The 21905-nt window shown below is 40.6% G+C and overlaps 1 protein-coding gene across 6 annotated transcripts in view; it reads right to left on the bottom strand.

The window, feature by feature from the left end:
* The window catches only part of SHROOM4 (shroom family member 4), a 206495-nt gene that overhangs the window by 15386 nt on the left and 169204 nt on the right, over window positions 1-21905 (bottom strand). For all 6 annotated transcript variants that reach the window (XM_082608938.1, XM_082608933.1, XM_082608935.1 and 3 more), the window contains one exon: window positions 20293-20354. In XM_082608938.1, the coding sequence (XP_082465064.1) occupies window positions 20293-20354 (62 nt within the window). The remainder of the gene's footprint in view (window positions 1-20292; window positions 20355-21905) is intronic.

Consider the following 21905-nt stretch of genomic DNA (forward strand, 5'->3'; position numbering starts at 1 on the left):
TGCTAAGATCTATGGTAAGAACGAATCTTGTATCCATCAAATCATGAAGAAGGAAAAAGAAATTCGTGCCTGCTGTCATACCTCAAACTGCAAAAGTTACAGCCAGAGTGCATGATTTGGGCTTAGGTAAGATGGAAAGGCATTAAATTTGTGGATGGAAGACATGAACAGAAAGCATGTTCCTACTGACAGCAACGTGTTGCGCCAGAAAACATGGAGCCTATACGAAGACTTCAGCAAGGGATCCCCTGAAACAAGTGACTTCAGCCATTTACTGCAAGTAAGAGATGGTTACAAAGATTTAGGAATAGGTTTGGACTGAACAACAGGAAAGTTACTGGAAAGGCTGCATCTGTCAATGAAGAAGCCACTGCCACGTTTCTGGCAGAGTTGAGGAAGTTGATCAAGGAGAGAGACAGAATTCATATAACTTTTATTACAGTATATTGTTATAATGTTCTATTATTAGTTATTACTGTTAATCTCTTACTCTACCTAATTCACAAATTAAACTTTATCATCAGTATGTATGTATTTAAAAGAAACATAGTATATATAGGGTTCAGTACTATCTGTGGTTTCAGGCATCCACTGAGGGTCTTGGAATATATCTCCCACAGATACATGGAAGACTACTACTGTATAATAAAAAACATATTTTGCTACAGAAGAAATGGGGGATAAGTAAGGCATAAAGCATAATATAAAGCAATTATAATTAAAACTGTTTTACTGACTAATAGAACATAATTGAAAGTCCAGAAACCTATCAAACTATTTATAAAAATGTCATATATAATTCACCTTCCATAACAAGAAGATAAAGATTATTTAATAGATATTTTTGAGACAATTGCAGAGCAGTGTTATTTGGAGCTGCACCATATATTATATACCAAAATAAATTTCAGATTCAAGAGTTAAGGGTGTGTGTGTGTGTGTGTGTGTATAAAATTTTAATGTGTTATATGTGTATATATGTGTATATATATTATATAGTTATAAGAAAAAACTATCAGAAAACTTTAAAACTATGACTTGTGAGGTGAAATAAGACTCTCATCTCATAAGTAATAGAAAAGTATATGCAAGGAAAACAAGTCCAGGTTTATTTAAATATGTATAAAAAGTTAAACTTCTGTATAATAAAGAGGGACCAAAGCAAAGGACATCTCTTTAATCTCTGAGTTTAAAGAGTTAAGCCCTCTAAGCCAGAAGATCTGGTTTCCTGCTGTAGTCTGTGAGCAATCAGCATCATGCTAAGTACTGCCTAGTGACAGGAAATTCCAGCAGTTCAATTAAATCATCAGACAGAATATCCATTCAGTAGTCACATTGAAGACTGAGAATATTTCCTCAAAAAATAATAATACACATAATGGTGGCCCAGGTCAGATAGAATGGAAAGCAAAATCTCCTTCATTCCCCTCATCTGCAGTCCCCATCCTGGCTAGCTCATCCCTCATGTAGATCAGAAATTCATAGCCACACATCCCCATTCTCTTCTCATTTGGACCTTAGCCCACCTATAGCTCCTTAAGATTATAATAATCCCTTGTGTACAAACTGTTCCACCTGGCATTTCCTCCCTCAGGAAACAAACAAACAAGGTGGTGAGTGGGAAGTAATAGGATGATAAATGCTATCAGGCAGAGAGGCCTTTCCTGACCACCTTATCTAAAGTAGAGACAACTTATCCTTAATTATCATTTTTCTATTTTGCCTTTCTCAGAGCATACACCCCCACAAGGGCAGAGATCTTGTGTGTCTCATTCATCTGGTACCTACTGCCTGGCACATAGTAGGCATTCAATGAATACTTAATAACTGAGCTAATTCCCAAAAAACCCCCAAGGACCATGATACTCATATCATAAAAAAAGTTGAATTAAAGGCAAAAAGCAATAAACAAGACAAAGAAGGGCACTATAATATTAATGATTAGAAATCACAATTAAGATCTAATTACCCTGAATCTTTATGTACCAAATAACGTAGCATCAAAATTCATAAATCAAATATGTAGAAAATGCAAAGGTAGAAAAAGCAGAAACAAAATATAAGACTTTTTCAGCTGATGACAATACTGTATCTAGTCACAATAACACTAGAAATTAATAGCAAAATGAAAAACAAATACTTCTAGCACACAGAAAATAAAAGGGAGAAAATATCCCCCACTCTAGTCAAAGAGGAGGTCTAATCTAAAATTGTAGACTACCTAGAAAATACCAACAATGAAAATATCAGAAGCAAGAGGATGTGGTTGATTAAAGCAATGATTAAAGGAAAATTGATAGTCTTAAATACTTATATTAATACATAAAAACAAATTAACATAAATGAATTATGCTTTCAACAAAAGAAGTTAAGAGCCACAAAAATAGACCTAAGCAAAGCAGAAATAAAACTAATGGCAGAAATTAATACACTAAAAAACAAATGATAGAACTAATAATTAAAGCCAAACCTTTCTTCAAAAGAAAATATAAAACCATAAAACAGATAAACCTTTTGCTAATTTAATTAAAAACCCTAAATGCGCAAAATTAGAAATGGAGAAATAACCACAGTTACAAAGTAAATGAAAAGAGTAAGAGAACACTTTGCTCTACTCTATGAAAACAGATTTGAAAACTTAGTTTTCTAGGAAAACATAATTACCAAAACGAATTGCAGAAGAACGAAAATATCTAAACCACCAGTTATCATAGGAAAAAAATTTGATAAATTTGACCAAAAAAACAGCACACTCCCATGATCTTGTGTTAATTCTACCAACCTTCAAGGAACAGACAACCTCAATGCTATTTACGCTTTCTAGATTCTGGAATCTAGAGACTAGTGGGAGAAGAAAAGAATCCTGCATAACATCAATACCAAAGCCCAGCAACTAGAACATACATAAAGGAAGACCAGAGACCATTCTCATTGAGGAATACTAATGCAAAACTCACTGTATTTTGCATTTAAAAACATAAATATTAGAACATTAGTAGATATAAGTAATGTATTAATAAACTACCAACACATATTAAAGGTGAATGCTCAAAACAATTCTTTCTGAGAAGGGTGCATGATCCAAAAAGTTGGAAACCATTGGTCTGAGGCAGTTGTTCCTAATCGAAGTGGCTCTTAATTGGAATTACCTGAAGATGCTCTTTAAAATCCAAATTCCTCGGCTCCACTTCTATCAATAGAAATTGAGATTTAGTACCTCTGTGGTGGAGCCCAGGAATCTACATTTTAAACAATTTCCCAAAGGGATTCTAATACCAGTGGTTCAGGGATCATACTATGGAAACAAAGGTCCAGGGTGAAAAAGATGGGAGTGTTGTGGTTTGGAGGTAGAGGTTTGGGGATAGAGTTATTTGTTCCAGTTAGGTTGGTTTCCAATCTGTACAGTATGTGTCCCACCCCTCAGCACACACATTCCTACCTTCTGTCCTTGCCTCTCCTGTTCTTCCCCACCTTCATCTCTAATCTAGATCTTATGAGATGCAGGTGGTGAAAGCAACGTCTCCAAAGGCTCAAGTTGGGCCAATGTCCTGCGGCTGTGGTGAGAAAAACCCTGCTCCATGATAGTCATCAAATTCAGCACTCTTTCCTTGCCAGGGCACAGGAAAGGCAACAGAGCAGAACACAAAGAACACAGTGTTAGAAAGACTTGGGTCTGAATTTCAGTAAAATTTAAAAATCTGCCTCCAGAACCCAAAAGCTGCATGACCTTGAGGAAAGTATTTAATTTACCTCAGTTTCAGTAAAATATCTATCTTAACAAAACTGCTGTGAGGATTAACCATATAAAATAAAAGGGACCTAGCAATGATGCTGGGTACATGGAAAATTGATTAATAAATGACAGAACTATGCTTATTATTAGAGTGAAGTCCTTACTCAGGGCCACTGCATATGGTTGTGCAAACTGTGCAGTGTACAGCCTTCACTGCTGTATGCTTCAGCCCTGCTCCTTGTTCCCATCAAGGGAGTTGAACTGCACTGTCCCCTGGTTAATGTTCAGCCCTGCTTAATAGCCAAGAAACCAAGAGGCCTGGGGTCCCAGCTCAGCTACATGGCTGCCGGGCCAGGAGGCCCTAGATAACCAAGGATTTTAATCCTAGGCTCATTCACTCACTCTTCTCGTCTACTAAAAGGGAGAGAGAATAAAAGGCAAGTTTCGGCTTAAAAGCAGTGTGACGATCAACAAGACTAGATATTCTATGTTGTCTTGTTTAGGTATGAATCACTTATGTCAGCGTTACAGAATTTACCTCTAAGTAGCCAACTCCAGAACCAGTTGGAAGAAAAGAGCACACCCTTCTAGGGACATCTGGTGCACCAATTTATGGCACTGTGACACCACCCTGAGGCACTAGGCTCTAGCAAGGCAACCTGGAAATTGCTATTCTCTGCATCAATCCTAATTTCAAAAGCACTGCTCTCCCACCGACACAGCTTGTGTAAGGGCAGCCTGAACCTTGCAGAGTCATTTACATCAGGGGAGCAGAACTAGGCAAGACTCCAGAAAAGGGGAAGGACTGCCCTCGATGGGACCAGCTGGGCCAATGTGTGTACAAGTCATCCAAGCTGTCATTCAGTATTACACTGTGCAAGGTGACCAGATCTCAGGGGAGCAAAACCCGTAGCCCTTGCTTTCCAGGCACTAATAGCTGAAGCAGACTGGTGAATGGGAGGCTTCCATTGAAGTGTGTCAGGCTCAAGCCAAGGATATTGGTCTCTAGAGGCCCTAGTTTCAAAGGGCTCAAGCCACCTATATGCAGAGAAATCTAAATCTACAACTCTTCTTTGGGGTGAAGTAAGGGTTCTTCCCTAGAGTGGAGGATAAGGAGCTAAATTAAGGGAAAAGAACTATGGTTTCTTACTTCTTACTTACTATGTGTCACACAATGTTGTAGGCACTTTCATGTAGGTATTTCTATTAATCTTCACACCAGCTCATTGAAGTAATTACCATTAGTGCCAGTTTGCAGGTGAGGATCCTGAGGCTTAGAGAGGGTCATTAATTTTCCCAGCTATTAAGAAGTAGTAATGTCCAGACTGAAACTTGCCTTATCTGGCTCCAAGGGAAATCCCACTGAAGCAAGGACTTCTGAGTTAAGGCAAAAGGTACTTGCACTACATTCATCCCCAAGGTGTTCTCAAAGACTTTAGCTCTTTGCTGAAGAGAGGGGAGGAAGCATGAAAGCTAAGTCTGAGAAAGGGCTTTGTTGACACCAGCAAGGGGCCTACATCTCAAAAACAAAAGCAAATCGTGTGCCAAGTCCTGGGCTGTTCTTCTCTTTTCCTCTTGGCACAGGTTGCCTGTTCTTCTGATGAATAGATTTTCCCCTTTTGTTACTATCTTTTTTTTGGGGGGAGGGGCTCATAGTAATTGAAAATGCAAACCAGTATTTTCAGAGACTGAAAAATCTCCTCCCGCCTCCTCCTTAGGCCTTTTGAAGTTTTCTTGTTTGGAATTTTTATTTTTAACCTCACCACAATAGCTTGGCATTCCAGGATCTCAGCAGCAAGAGTGCACAGTCCCAGCCCCTCTCCCCTTCCCCTTTCCTGGGCAGCCAAAAGATAAGACTGCTCCAAGAGAAACAGCCACTCCCAGCTTATTGCTGAAGGAAATATTTACAAGATCCAGGAAGTGAGATACAAGGAGGCTACAAAGGGAGGGGAGAAGGGCCCAGAGAGCTTGTTGTTGCCACCCTTCTCCGCCTCTGGGGCCACAGAACTTCAAGCAAGGAACAATTAGTCTGGCAACAGCAAATACAAGTGGCAGGACTCACTCTGAGCCTTCTACAGCCCCCAGGAGCCTGCTGCAAAGTGTCCTTTGAAGAGATCAGAGAAGTCCTTGCTATATTGGGGCTGTCCTGGGTGAAGCTTAGATTCCTCTTTCCAATGACTCCAACTTGGAGTTTCCAAGGTCTTCCCATTACTCCTCTGAACCCTACATAGTGTCACAGACATGGTGCTAAGGGATGGTAATGACCACTCTTGTTTACTCAGAGTCCACCATGTGTCAGGCACAGCACTGGACAGTTAACAGACTCCATCTCGTTTCAGCCTGAAGACAATCTTCTAGCCTGAGTATTCTCTTGCCCATGTTAGAAATGAGACTCATGGAGGTTAAACAACTGAGGGAACATAAAGAGAATAAGCAGCCAGGAGAAGTTACAACTAAGGTCCATCTGACTCCAATGCCCACGCTTTTGCCAGCACAACATGCTGCCTCTTCAGCATTCTCATAACCTTCTCAAGAGATTTAATAAAAGACATTTTAGGGGCACGTGACACATTGTGGAGGGGCCTGGAGGGTTTGATATCCATGAGAACAATTTAATGGAGGATCAGGCTGGCCGAGGTTATTGAGGCTCTATTCTCTAATAGGCAGTGGTTCTGAAACTTGAACATGCATCAGACTCACCTGGAAGGCTTATTAAAACATAGTTGGCTTAGTCCTACCCCCAGAATTTCTAATTTGGTAGGTCTGGGGCAGAGTGGAGAATTTTTATTTCTAACAATTCCCAGGATGATGATGGTATTGCTGGTCCCAGATCACACTTTGAGATCCACTGCTCTAAACAGTCATTATCTACCAGGTTCCCAACTCACCAGGGTATCTTAAGAGGTATAAAGCCATTAAAAAAAAACTCTCAAGGAGTTCCCTGGTGGCACAGTGCTTAAGAATCCGCCTGCCAATGCAGGGGACACGGGTTCGAGCCCTGGTCCGGGAAGATCCCACATGCCGCAGAGCAACTAAGCCCACGTGCCACAACTACTGTGCCTGCGCTCTAGAGCCCATGAGCCACAACTACTGAGCCCGTGTGCTGCAACTACTGAAGCCTGCCTGCCTAGAGCCCATGCTCTGCAACAAGAGAGAGAAGCCACTGCAATGAGAAGAATGAGAAGCCCGCGCGCCACAAGGAAGAGTAGCCCCTGCTCACTGCAACTAGAGAAAGCCCATGCACAGCAACAAAGACCCAATGCAGCCAAAAAAGAAAAAAAACTTTCAAAACGAAATGCATTTTAATTAACTATATACATACACCCATGTAACAAGTGCGATGAAGATTTACAAAATAAAATAATGGGAGGTCCATAAAGCTCTGGGAATCCTGATGCTATTTAAGGAAATTCGGTGCCCCACAATCATTAAACAATGGATGTGCCAGGGGAAGAGAGCAATTTTTGTATATTTGAGTCCTCATATATATCAGATGTTAATGTGCTAAATTTCGAAGACCTAAAATACAGTGGAATAGACTTAATACCAAAGTTATAAAGAACACGATTTTATCTCAGTTTAAAAGGCATTCTGGGTGCTCAATTATCAATGACAATTATTATCATAGAGTAGTTCTTTGGCATAAACATATTTAACATTTGAGGTTTTAACCCTTTGAGAGTAGCCCTAAAGATCCATGAAGTGTAATAACTGGTCATTTTGCAAAGGGTATGAATTTGACTTGCAAGGCCTCACAATACTGGTTTGTAGGGCAAGTCACCAAGCAAAGGAGGGAACCTAGTCAACCACTTGGCATTCCCATCTCAATGTGGCTTGATAGGTCTCTATTTGCTAACAAGGTACATAGGTGTGCAGTAACCATGGTAGAGAGAATATGTGCTTCTCTGTGAATAATGGCACTGAAATGCAAACTATTTGCAAACTAGTGCTGATGATGGAAGTGAAGAGAAATGTAACGGTCTTGAGAAAGTAATGGTTCTGAGTCAGATAATAAAATGTTCATTAGTGGGGGTGGAGAGGTTCTATGTTGTAGTAATGGTGACAAATTTGAAGATTCACAAATGTCTGGTGATGTACCCCCTCAGAAATGTCAAGTTCTCACAGATTTAGATAAGCAGAAGTGCTGGTTGATAGAGAATTCTAGCAAAACAAATTCTAGCTAACAGAGAGATCAAGCATGTCTGGTAAGTAACACTGTCTGTCATTGGTATGGGGATTTTTCTGCAGCCCTTGATCTTTAACTTTGCAGGCCTAAATCAAACCAATGTGAGCTGCCTCTTCTTCAGATTTTCTTTTTTATTATGAATTCCAGCAACTTGACATGTACCCAAAGAACACCATGTGCATTCAACTCCAGCTATTTACATTTTACCAGATGCCTTTCTGAATCTTCTTTGTGCAAGGCTACTATCAGATTCAACATGTGAGTTTAGAATTTAGCATTTTTTGTTGTTAATATTATTACAAATACCCATTTCTGTGTAAGACCCAATATTTGTATACCTGTCACTGTTAATGGCTATATTCTATTCCATCATGATGATATATTAGGTTAGTAAATATTTTCCATGATTATAAATAGCACTACTTTAAATATCTTTAAAAAATTATTTTTTCCTTTTTAGGTTATTTCCTTGGGGGTATGCTGGATCAAGGAGTATGTACAAACAGTTTTGTAACTCTTGTCACATATTTCTAGACTGTCTTTTAGGAAAACTGAACCAATTTATACTGCTCCCCAAAACACATACTGTTTCCTTAAGTCTTGTCAAGATAGGGTTTTGTAATTTCTAGTTATAATTTCCATTAATTGTTGATAATTTAATAAGCAGGTTGTGATACCTTGATGTTGTTTTTATTTGCACTTCTTTAATTGGTAGAGAGGTTGTAGTTTTCCAGGCAGTGATTTTACTGCCTTTATTTCCTCATGTGTAAATGGGCTGTTCATTTTCCTTGCCCTTTTATGAAGCTGAAGTTGAAAGCCGACCTTCTATATCTGTATCCATTCTTTATATTTTTCGGACAGTCAACTCTTATCTGTGATGCTGACCCCAGACATTTTCCTCATTCTGCTATTTAGCTTTTTATTACATTTTGTTGTACAAAGGTTTCTTCCCCCAACTTTTAAATATTTGAAACCATCCATCTTGTCTCTGATGATATCCTCCGTTTAACAGGCACAAATTTATCTTCCATCCATAGCTGGAATGAATACGCTGTTCCACTGGTCTGCCTTCTGAAATTTACTACAGAGTATTGTATGCACCGTGGCTCTAAGTTAATTATTCTCCATAGTGATACCTACAGTTCCCAACATTTATTGAAGACAGATGATTGCTTTCCAAAGTTCACGGTTGCATCCAGTGTGCTCTATAGTCTTAGTATCTGTTCCTAGAATCTCTCTTTTTTATTTATTTTCACTCTTTGACTTTTTTTCAACCCACTATCATATGGTTTTAATGATTGTCACTTTATGACAGACTTTAAAATCTGATAGGGTAAGTCTACCACCATTACCTTTTTTTTAACATCTTTATTAGAGTATAATTGCTTTACAATGGTGTGTTAGCTTCTGCTGTATAACAAAGTGAATCAGCTATATATAAACATATATCCCCATATCTCCTCCCTCTTGTGTCTCCCTCCCACCCTCCTTATCCCACCCCTCTAGGTGGACACAAAGCACCAAGCTGATATCCCTGTGCTATGCGGCTGCTTACCACTAGCTATCTATTTTACATTTGGTAGGGTATATATGTCCATGCCACTCTCTCACTTAGTCCCAGCTTGCCCTTCCCCCTCCCCATGTCCTCAAGTCCATTCTCTACGTCTGCGACTTTATACCTGTCCTGCCCCTAGGTTCTTCAGAAACATTTTTTTTAGATTGCATATATATGTGTTAGCATACGGTATTTGTTTTTCTCTTTCTGACTTACTTCACTCTGTATGACAGTCTCTAGGTCCATCCACCTCACTACAAATAACTCAATTTCATTTCTTTTTATGGCTGAGTAATACTCCACTGTATATATGTGTCACATCTTCTTTATCCATTCATCTGTCGATGGACACTTAGATTGCTTCAATGTCCTGGCTATTGTAAATAGAGCTGCAATGAACATTTTGGTACCTGACTCTTTTTGAATTATGGTTTTCTCAGCGTATATGCCCAGTAGTGAGATTGCTGGGTCATATGGTAGTTCTATTTTTAGATTTTTAAGGAGCCTCCATACTGTTCTCCATAATGGCTGTATAAATTTACATTACCACCAACAGTGCAAGAGGCTTCCCTTTTCTCCACACCCTCTCCAGCATTTATTGTTTGTAGATGTTTTGATGATGGCCATTCTGACTGGTGTGAGGTGATACCTCATTGTAGTTTTGATTTTCATTTCTCTAATGATAGTGATGTTGAGCATCTTTTCATGTGTTTGTTGACAATCTGTATATCTTCTTTGGAGAAAGGTCTATTTAGGTCTTCTGCCCATTTTTCGATTGGGTTGTTTTGTTTTTATTTCCATTTCTCTAGTAGGTGGGTCAAAAAGGATCTTGCTGTGATTTATGTCATAGACTGTTCTGCCTATGTTTTCCTCTAAGAGTTTTATAGTATCTGGACTTACATTTAGGTCTTTAATCCATTTTCAATTTATTTTTGTATAGGGTGTTAAGGAGTGTTCTAATTTCATTCTTTTACATGTAGCTGTCCAGTTTTCCCAGCACCACTTATTGAAGAGACTGTCTTTTCTCCACTGTATATCCTTGCCTCCTTTGTCATAGATTAGTTGACCATAGGTGCATGGGTTTATCTCTGGGCTTTGTATCCTGTCCCATTGATCTATATTTCTATTTTTGTGCCATTACCATATTGTCTTGATTACTGTGGCTTTGTAGTATAGGCTGAAGTCAGGGCATATGGTTCCTCCAGCTCCATTTGTTTCCCTCAAGACTGCTTTGGCTCTTCGGGGTCTTTTGTGTCTCCATACAGATTTTAAGATTTTTTGTTCTAGTTCTGTAAAAAATGCCATTGATAGCTTGATAGGGGTTGCATTGAATCTTTAGATTGCTTTGAGTAGTATAGTCATTTTCACAATGTTGATTCTTCCAACCCAAGAACATGGCATATCTCTCCATCTGTTTGTATCATCTTTAATTTCTTTCATCAGTGTCTTATAGTTTTCTGCATGCAGGTTTTTGTCTCCTTAGGTAGGTTTATTCCTAGGTATTTTATTCTTTTTGTTGCAATCTTAAATAGGAGTGTTTCCTTAATTTCTCTTTCAGATTTTTCATCATTAGTGTATAGGAATGCAAGAGATTTCTGTGCATTAATTTGGTGTCCTGCTACTTTACCAAATTCATTGATTAGCTTTCGTAGTTTTCTGGTAGCATCTTTGGGATTCTGTATGTATCATATCATGTCATCTGCAAACAGTGACAGTTTTACTTCTTCTTTTCCAATTTGGATTCCTTTTTTCTTTTTCTTCTCTGATTGTTGTGGCTAAAACTTCCAAAGCTATGGTGAATAATAATGGTGAGAGTGGGCAACCTTGTCTTGTTCCTGATCTTAATGGAAATTGTTTCAGTTTTTCACCATTGAGGATGATGTTGCCTGAACCACAATTACCTTTTTAAATAAATGTATTCTTTGGTCTTCCTGCTCACTTATTCTTTCACATAAATTTCATGGTTAATTTGATAAGTTCTACAAAGTATACCACAGTGACTCTAATTGGTAGTGCATTACATCTATATATTATTAACTTAGGGAGTATTGTAATCATTACTATATTAGTCTTCCCAAATTGAAGCAGAGTATAGCTATGCATTTATTCATGTCTTTATTTCTCCCATTAGGGTTTTATAATTTTCCTTGAATAGGTTTTGTGTGCCCAGGATTAAATTAATACCCAAGTATTTAAATTCACTTTGTCACACTCTTTGACAAATCCTTTCATGCCTCTGAAGGTTGCATTCTTCTTAGCTGGTAAAGCCTTCCTGAAAAGTGTACTATTCCTAATGAAATGAGATTCAATTCTGAACTATCCGTTTTCTTTTACTCAATAGGCAAATAGGAAATGTGTACTGGATATTCCACACTCTGCTCATGATGTTGTATGATAAAAAGAAGGAAGAGAGCCGTAGGCTGCCAACTGAAAAAACCTGGGTAGTAGTCTAGCTTTGTCACGTAGTTGCTGTATAATCCCAGAAGTAATGGGCTCTGGAGTCAGATGCCTGTTTGACCTTGGGCAAGTGACTTTAATCTATCTGTGAGTAAGTTTCCTCATCTGTAAAACTGGGTCAATAAATGGTAACTATCGGGGCTTCCCTGGTGGCGCAGTGGTTGAGAGTCCGCCTGCCGATTCAGGGGACAAGGGTTCGTGCCCCGGTCCGGGAGGATCCCACGTGCCGTGGAGTGGCTAGGCCCGTGAGCCATGGCCGCTGAGCCTGCGCGTCCGGAGCCTGTGCTCCGCAACGGGAGAGGCCACAGCAGTGAGAGGCCCAAGTACCGCAAAAAAAAAAAAAAAAAAAGGTAACTATCTCATAGGGTCATGATTAGTAATAAATAAAATAATTCATGGGAAATGCTTAGAGCAGTGCCTGACACCCAATAAACACTTAATAAATGTTAGCTATTATACCTTTTGTTGTTGTTGTTGTTAATAATAGTATATAATACCTTTCCTGAGTCTCAGCTTCCTTATCAGTCAAATGGGAAAAATAAGGCTTCACAGAGTTTCTGTGAGGATTAACTGTGGTCATATATATATATATATATATATATATATATATATATATATATATATATATAACACTCTACACATTCTAAAGGTCTATGCAAAGTAGAAAAATGGAAACGATCGCAGGAGGCAATTATAAGTATGGAAAACCAAATGAGATAATCTAGGAAATAATTTCTTTGGGCTTTTAAATGCTTCACATTTATGTAGCTTTTTCTCCCAGCAGATCTACTCACCAATGTTTTTTTTCCCTCCTGCTAATATCAAAATGCGTTTGCATTCTCTGCATGCAAACTAAATAACTGTGGAGGGAGACAACCAAGAGTGTAACTACCTGGAATTAAAATTCGTTGCAGGCTTCCAGGCAGAGAATGGCTCAAGAATATACATTTGATTTTCCCACCTACACCCATCATTCCAGTTGTGACAGAAATGATGTAAGAAATGTTAAAAATGTGTGTGTAGTGGGGGGAAGGTAAGCGGAAGCTGCATCAGGATTTCTCCTCTTTAAATGTCATCTCTGCCCTTGACCTTTCCTAGGCCTTCTCATCTTCCTTGAGATCATAAACTATGATCTGCTGCCTCCATATTCAGCATAAATATTCTTTCCCTTTCCATTGACCTCTCCTTTCTGCTTTTAAACTTAAATCAGTTTCCCAAGTCCTGATCAAACCATCACTTAAACCAGAGGTTCTCATATTTAGCTTGCATCAGAATTGCCTGAAGGGCTTCTTAAAACACACATCTCTGGGCCATGTCCCAGTTTCTGATTCAGTAGGTCTGGGTGGGGTCCAGTAATTTGCATTGTTACTTCAGTTCTTAGGTGATACTGAGGTTGCTGGTCCTAGGACCACATTTTGAGAACCACTAACTTAAACCTTATCTCCCCCTCTAACTACCACCCCATTTCTCTCCTTCCTTTTCCTAGCCAACTTCTTTTTAAACATTTTAAAATGTATAAATGTCTTTTCAAGCACTCTTCTTTTAAACCCTTTTCCAAATCACACAGTAGCACATAATCATTGTATTAAAATTAATGAAAAGAAACTGAAACCCTCTTACTTTGCTGGTGGAAGTGTAAAATGGTACAGCTACTTTGGAAAACAGTTAGGCAGTTCCTTAAAAAGTTAACAAAGTTATCATATGGCCCAGAAATTCTACTCCTAAATATACACCCAAGAGAATTGAAAACATATGTCCACATAGAAATTTTTATGTGAATGGTCATAGCAGCATTATTCACAAAAAAAGTGGAAACAACCCAAATGTCCATTAATGGATGAATGGATAAATAAAATGTGGTATGTCCATACAGTGGAATATTACTTGGCAAAAAATGGAATGAAATACTGATATATGCTACAAGAAAGATGAACTGCTAAAGCTTGCTAAGTAAAAGAAGCCAGACTCAAAAGCCCACATATTGTATGATTCCATTTATATGAAAGGTACATACAGAATAGGCAAATCCATAGAGACAGAAAGTAGATTAGTGGTTGCTTGAGGCTGAGTGTGGAATAGAGAGTGACTGGAAATGAGCAAAAGGGATCTTTTTAGGGAGACAGACATGTTCTAAAATTGGATTGTGGTGATGATTGTATAGCATGCAAATTTACCAAAACTCACTGAATTGTACACTTAAAAGGTGAATTTAGGATGTGTAAAACTGTGTGCATTTCTTCTGTATGCATCCCCTTTACAGACCATCATGCCATCTGCTTTCTATGCCCACCATTTTACTAAGTTTGCTTTCTTGAAAGTCACTTGTGCGTCCAAAACGCCAAAGCCAATAGCAGTCCTCTCCTTATCGCCTGTGATGGTACACTGGCATACTTCTCCTTCTTACCACTCCAGATGCTTGCCCCTTCAATCCCCTTTGCTGGCTATTCTTCTTCATCCTACCCCCGCTGGCTGGGTGATCAACAGTGCTCCTCAAAAGCATCCCCTTGTCTTCCTCACTAACTTTAAATTCAACATATCCCAACTCAAACTTATTATCTCCACCAAACCAGGTCCCCTTGTCACCTGCCCCCACTATGTCAGTAATTTTCTCTTTCTAAAGTCCTGGGGCAGAAAATTATTTTTGGCTTAACTCCTTTCATTCCCAAGTTCTTTCTACTTTTTGCTCAAAAGTCGTCACGTATTTGTGAGCAAATTATCTGAACCAACAATTCACATGGGAATCAATGCAAATATTAAACAAATACATGAAAAATGTTCAAACCAGAATAATCAAAGTAAGCAAATTGAAATTATAATATGTACCATTTATACTTATTGTATTAGAAAAAGAAAAATTTCCATGATGGCAAATTTTAGGGGAAACTGGTATTCTCCTATATTGTTAATGGCAGAGTAAAACACCTCCAGGGAAAGCAGTTTGGTGAAATATATCAAGAACAATAAGAATGCTAATTTTCTTTCAACAACTAATCCCAACTCTGTATAACTGTTTTTAATGAGATAATTCAAAATGAGAAAAAGGTTATAGCTGCTCAAAAATTTTCAGCAACATTACTTTATAATAGCAAGAAATTGGAAACAGCCTAATTATCCACCAATTTGGGAATGATTAAGCAAATTAGGGCACATTAAGCTGGTGAAATATTATGCAGCCATTAAAATTTATAACTATTAAGGAAGCCTTTATAGCAACAGGAAAAGTTGTTCACCAAGTAATGCTTAGTGGGGAAAAAAGAAGCAGGGCACATAAAATCACACCTACATAGTTATTATAATCATGACACCCCCACCCACAAATCTCTGCACCTATAGATAAAGGCTGGCAGGGAAATGAAAACAATCAGGGTGTTCGGGTGGTAAGAATAAGGATAATTTGTCTATGGTTCTGAAGAACCTAGGGGCAGGACAGGAATAAAGACACAGATGTAGGGAATGGACTTGAGGACACAGGGAGGGGGAAGGGTAAGCTGTGACAAAGTGAGAGAGTGGCATGGACATATATACACTACCAAATGTAAAATAGATAGCTAGTGGGAAGCAGCCGCATAGCACAGGGAGATCAGCTCGGTGCTTTGTGACTACCTAGAGCGGTGGGATAGGGAGAGTGGGAGGGAGATGCGAGAGGGAGGAGATATGGGGATATATGTGTATAGCTGATTCACTTTGTTATAAAGCAGAAACTAACACACCATTGTAAAGCAATTACACTCCAATAAAGATGTTTAAAAAAGATACTTTTTCTTCTGTTTTTAATTTCCTGTAATATTGCTTTCACAATAAACATTTCCCCCCAAATATCCACATATTTATCTATCTCTTCTGTTACATTCCTATTGCACCCCCACCTACCCAATCCAAGGCCACACTCATTCATGCCTGGATCACTGCCCCTAATTGGTCTTTTTTCAATCCATCTAGGCTGCAAATGCTGCTAAATTATCTAAAGTGCCATATTTACCATGTCACTTACCAGATCAATAACCTTCAATTGCTTCCATATTTACCATCCTACCTAGTTTTCAAGCCCTAACTTATCCTGGTGCAATACTTCACTCTTTACCCTTTTTCTCTGCTGTTACTGTTGCTGCTGCTGCTCCTCTTCCTCCTCCTCCTCATTACAACTAACATTTACTGAGGGTTTATGGTGCCAGATTTTGTCCTAAATGCTTTACATATATTAACCCAATTACTCCACACAACAGTCACAGGAGGTAAGCACTCTTACCCCATTTCACAAATAAGGAAACTGATGGGGTGGGGTGAAAGAGAGGAGCTGGGCGGGGTGGGGGTCGGGGGGAAGAGAAAGCCACTTGCCAAATTCACACAGCTAGAGAACAGAAGAACCTGGATTTGAACCCAGGCAGACTGACTTCAAGGCCAGAATTTTTTTTTAATTGAAGTACTGTTGATTTACAATGTTGTGCCAATCTCTGCTGTACAGCAAAGTGACTCAATTATGCACATGTATACATTCTTCTTTTTATATTCTTTTCCATTATGGTTTATCCCATAAGACTGGATATAGTTCCCTTTGCTATACAGTAGGACCTTGTTTATCCATTCTAAATGTAATAGTTTGCATCTACCAACCCCAAACTCCCACTCCATCCCTCTCCCTCCTCACCTCCCCCTTGGCAGGCACAAGTCTGTTCTCTATGTCTTTGAGTCTGTTTTTGTTTTGTAGAGAGGTTCATTTGTGCCGTATTTTAGATTCCACATATAAGTGATATAATATGGTATTTGTCTTTCTCTTTCTGACTTACTTCACTTAGTATGATAATCTCTAGTTGCATCCATGTTGCTGCAAATGGCATTATTTCGTTCTTTTTTATGGCTGAGTAGTATTCCATTGTATATATATACCACATTTTCTTTATCCATTCATCTGTTGATGGACACTTAGGCTGTTTCCATGTTTTGGCTATTGTGAACAGTGCTGCTATAAACATAGGGGCACATGTATCCTTTTGAATTATAGTTTTGTCCAGATATATTCCCAGGAGTGGGATTGCTGGATCATATGGTAATTCTATTTTTAGTTTTCTGAGAAACCTCCATACTGTTCTCCATAGTGACTGTACCAACTTACATTCCTCCCACTGACAGTGTAGGAGGGTTCCCTTTTCTCCACACCCTCTCCAGTGTTTGTTATTTGTAGACTTTTTTTTTTTTTTTTTTTTTGCGGTATGCAGGCCTGTCACTGCTGCGGCCTCTCCCGTTGCGGAGCACAGGCTCCGGATGCGCAGGCTCAGCGGCCATGGCTCACGGGCCAAGCTGCTCCGCGGCATGTGGGATCCTCCCGGACTGGGGCATGAACCCGTGTCCCCTGCATCGGCAGGCAGACTCTCAACCACTGCGCCACCAGGGAAGCCCTATTTGTAGACTTTTTAATGATCAGGCCAGAACTCTTAACAACCAGCAGGGTTTATTCCTCCAATACAGCCTGCTTAGTTTCCCCTCTGGGCCTTTCCTCCTGTAGGCCCCAGCCTTTAGTTTTCTTACACTCCAATGAACTTAAATAGGGCACAATGATACTTATCATGTATTGGACCCTTACCATGTGCCAGGCTTTTCTTGTTTAAACCATGTATTTGACACTTTTTCATCTTATAGCAACTAGCCTGAGTTGAAAACCTGGCTTGTCCCTTTAGTATCTGTGAGATCTTGAGTAAGTTACTTAGCTCCTCTGAACCTCAGATTCTTTATCTGAGTCATTGGTTCTCAAAGTGTGAGCCCAGGACCAGCTGCATCAGCATCACCTGGGGAGCTTGTTAGACATACACATTTTGAGCCCCATTCCACACTTACTGGATCACACTCCCTGGGGGCAGGGTGGGAGCTACCATGTATCTGGATTTTTTATTTAACAAGCCCTCCAGGTATTTCTAATGCACATTCAAGTTCAAGAATCACTGCCCTAGTTATAATAACGCCTACCTGACAGTTTTGAGGAAAATAAAACAGGATATGTGTAACTTAGCTAGTGGCACATAGGTTGTTTTGCAACTGGTAATTTATTATTACTGCTACTTAACTTTGTGTGGATGAGTCTTCCTTGCTCAAGCTGGGGATGGGCAGGCATTATGCTTCCTGATGCTCTTCCTCTAATATTTCCCTGCTTGCCTAGAAACAGGCAGTACATATACTAGGTTTTAAATAAAGTCCTCTTCCTTGACTGGCTGATTAGTAAGAGAGCCATTTTGGAGAAGCACCATAGCATATTATAGTGTCTCTGAAGCTAGACCACCTGGGTCTAGTCAACTTACTAGCTGTAGGACTTTAGGCAACTGAATTTATCTATCTGTGTTTCAGTTTCTTCTCTCGGTCAAATGAAGAAACTAACAGTACCTACCCCTTAAGGTTATGGTGGTAAATAGATATTTGTAAAGCGCTTTGAATGGTGCCTCGAATAGAGTACTGTGCTCAAGAAATGTTAGTTGGCATTATTATTTTTGTGTCATTTTACCTATTCAATGGTGTAGGAGGCTCTGTTTCTTCATTTGGCAAGCAAATGACAAATACATCTTGAGCAACTTCTGTGTCAGGCACAGTGCTAGGCATGGAGAATACATCCGTGACCAAGGTGTGGTCTCCTTTCTCGACAGTCTCAGTCTAGTAGGGGAAACTCAGCAGACCCACTAGACTGAAATGACTTCTCCAAGAACAGTGGGGAATCAAGGCCAGCCATAGAATCCCACAGTATCCCCACCCAGGCCTTAGGTCCCTGAGACATGATACTGAGGGGTCCATTTGAAGGGTTTCCTTAGGGATCCTAATTGAAGCAGTTATAATGGAAAAAGCATGAACTTTGGGGCCAGACAAACCTGAGTCTGAGTCCTGGCTCCATCACTTACTAGCTGTGCGACCTCAACTAAGTTATATAACCTCTCTGGACTTCATCTATAAAATAGGTAGTAAAATTAACTGTTGTGGAGAATAAATGAGATTATGGGTATAAAAAGATCCAGCCCAGTGACTGACACTTAGTTGGTGATCAGTAAATGTTGGCTTCCTCTCTTTCCATTGCCAATCAGAAAACCGATAGGTTTCCCAGACTTTGGAGTCAAAAGAAAGCCCAAATTATTCCTGACTATACCACCAAATCACAGGGGATAATATAGACCCTTGGAAAGAACCCTGGGCTTTTCAGAGGTCAGGGGATCCAGATTCTAGCCCTCTCCCTAGGTGCCCCCACAGAGGCACAGCTAAGAGCCATCTTCCCTGTCCCTCCTTTATTCCTGGAGTTTGAGTTAAAGAATCCATACAGTTTATGGGTCTCTTGTCCTGGAGAAGAACTAGCTGAAAGAGTATATCAAACAATTTCACAAAAGAGGGATTCCAACCAGACTGATGGAGAGCAACCTGGAGGAGGTAACTGTCTCCTCCGCATGGTCACCTATGGCAGGTAGGCCCATGTCTTTGGAGCATAAGTGCCAGGTGCCATGTTCCCCACATTACAGGAACAGATTCTCCACTCTGGGCGTTCTTTTTTCCTTAAGGGCTCTGCAGAAGCAACTCTTTCCCCTCTAGCCCAAGCCATACATACCATTTTGAAAAATGTCCCTGCCTTCTTTTAGGAATTCTAACCTATTGTTAGCATGATCTGCCTTGGATTTTTTTTTTTTTTTTTTTTTTTTTTTTTGCTGTACGCGGGCCTCTCACTGCTGTGGCCTCTCCCATTGCGGAGCACAGGCTCCGGACACACAGGCTCCGCGGCCACGGCTCGCGGGCCCAGCCGCTCCGCGGCATGTGGGATCCTCCGGGATCGGGGCACGAACCCGCGTCCCCTGCATCGGCAGGCGGACTCTCAATCACTGCGCCACCAGGGAAGCCCTGCCTTGGATTTTTAATGAACAGATCTTAAGCTCTCAACAAGCCCTATAGAAAGAAAGGTGGCAGAACCCAAGAAACACTCTGAGGCAAAGGCACAGCAGTAGCTGGACAGTCTTACCTCCTCTCTGGCCCCTCCAACCACCCAGTGGCTGCTGGGAAGGCAAGCATTGTTTATGCCTTCCCATCTGTGTTTTAGCATGGTCTGGTCCCCTCTGGTCCCCATGTCCTTGTGCCTGGGCACCTGCCTCAGGCCTCTGAGCTGATGGGCACAATGTCCCACAATACTCCTGACTACGTATTCCAAAATGTTCTACCCATCAGTTTGGTCTATAGCCCAGCTGCCCGGTGGGCAGGCTGGATTACATCTTACAGCATCAAGGCCTTTGTACTGATACCAGACAAGGTTCCTCAAAGGAAACAGAGCAAATAGAAAACAGAAAACCTTACCAGTTTCCACAGAAGCCTCAGAGGTACTAACTCACCCCAACTCCCAGACTGGTCACTTACCTCCCTGACTGGCTGGTCTTCCTGTTTCCTGTTATTGGTTTCCATTTGTCCCCAGGAAAGTCCTGCAAAGCAAAATTCTGATAAGTTAGGGAGCTCTGGGCAGCCAGGGATATAGATGGCTTCAAAAACGTAAAGAGGTCAGGAGCCTGTCCTGGGCCAGGCCCAACCCCTCTTCCCCGCCCCTGCAGCTGGTTCCTTCTACTCTCCCATGCAGCCTATAGAACTATGTACCTAGAGGGCTGCCTTTCTGTCAGGAGGTCTGCTGGGCTGCTGGGGGCATGCAGAGTCTAAGACAGCACTCAAGGACCTGGACAATGTGGTCTAGAAACTCTGAGTTTCCCTCTCTTTCTCCACTCCCCTCCCAAACCATGTTAAAAACCAGTTTAGCATGTTTGCTGTTTGTTCTGTCTCTTGTAAAGAAAATCTCTTTGTTTGTTCTTCCCAGTGAACCTGCTTGTTCCTCTTGCCTCTTCCACCATAGAAAGCATCTTCTTGGAAGCTGCAGCCCTTGAGGGGGCTTTGAGGCCTAAAGCTCCTGCTGCTACAACCCTGTCCTAGCCCACCCTGTACTGCAGGGGCCCTTCCTCCTCGTTCCAGATCCGCTGACAGTGGCTGAGGTGGGCTTATTTCTGGGGAGCATTCATCCCCCATCTTACAGGAGGAGACTCTTCACCCTGGGCATACTGTCCTTAAGGGCTTTGCCCAAGCATTCTTTTCCCTGCAGCCCAAGCCACATATGCCATTTGTAAAAATGTCCTTGCCTTCCTATTCTAGCTCCAAGCCTAATGCAAATTTGCCTTTGACATTCTCCCTGATTTCAGCATTCCGTACCCTCTACCTCGTGACTCAGAACTTAGCCCAACGGGAATGCACAGATTTTCCTAAACCTCACTGATCTTCCAAAGTCCCGCTTTCTCCAATGCTATTATTGGTCCCATTCAAAGTTTTATTAACTTTGCCTCAGTAAAAAAAAAAAAAAAATTACTACCTTTTGGGGGTAAGACACCTGGTTGTCAGTCATTCTGGCTAAGATACTCATTATTTGAGGGTAGTTATGTCACTTCCCTGAACCACAGCTTCCTGTCTGGCAAATAAGGACTAGGCTATCTAGCCTTGCTGGATTCCCGGGAGTGAGGATAAAATGGGATGTGTATAGAGAATGTTTAGCACAGCACTCGGCACATAGGAGGCTCTGGACGTTAGTAGCCATGGAAACGATGAGGTTTCACAGCTTTCACAGGACCAGAGCAGTCCTTGCCTGTACCTATCATGTGAGAGCAGCAAAAACCACTTGTTCAACTTAGATTCTGCCTTGATGCCCTTGTAAGATGTCCCTGCTTTCAAAGACACTATTACTCGTTTTGCCACAGTGGGAGCCAGGATTTCCTGTCCATGCCCTGTCTAGCCCTGTGGGAAGTGCTCAGTAAATAGAAGTGGCTAAAGCAAAGTCCTGTCCCAACTCTCAATCTCCTCAACTGCCCAGTATCACCTTACTTTTTTTTTTTATCACTGAGCCACTTAGGTTGCTGTAAATTGTCTGCACTCTTTGAATCAAAGAGGCAGATATCTCCACGGCTTGCTGCAGATGGGGATTGATTGTGGCAGGAACTTGT

The sequence above is a fragment of the Mesoplodon mirus genome (genome assembly GCF_964341445.2).
Source record: "Mesoplodon mirus genome assembly, chromosome: X".
NCBI lineage: Eukaryota > Metazoa > Chordata > Mammalia > Artiodactyla > Ziphiidae > Mesoplodon > Mesoplodon mirus.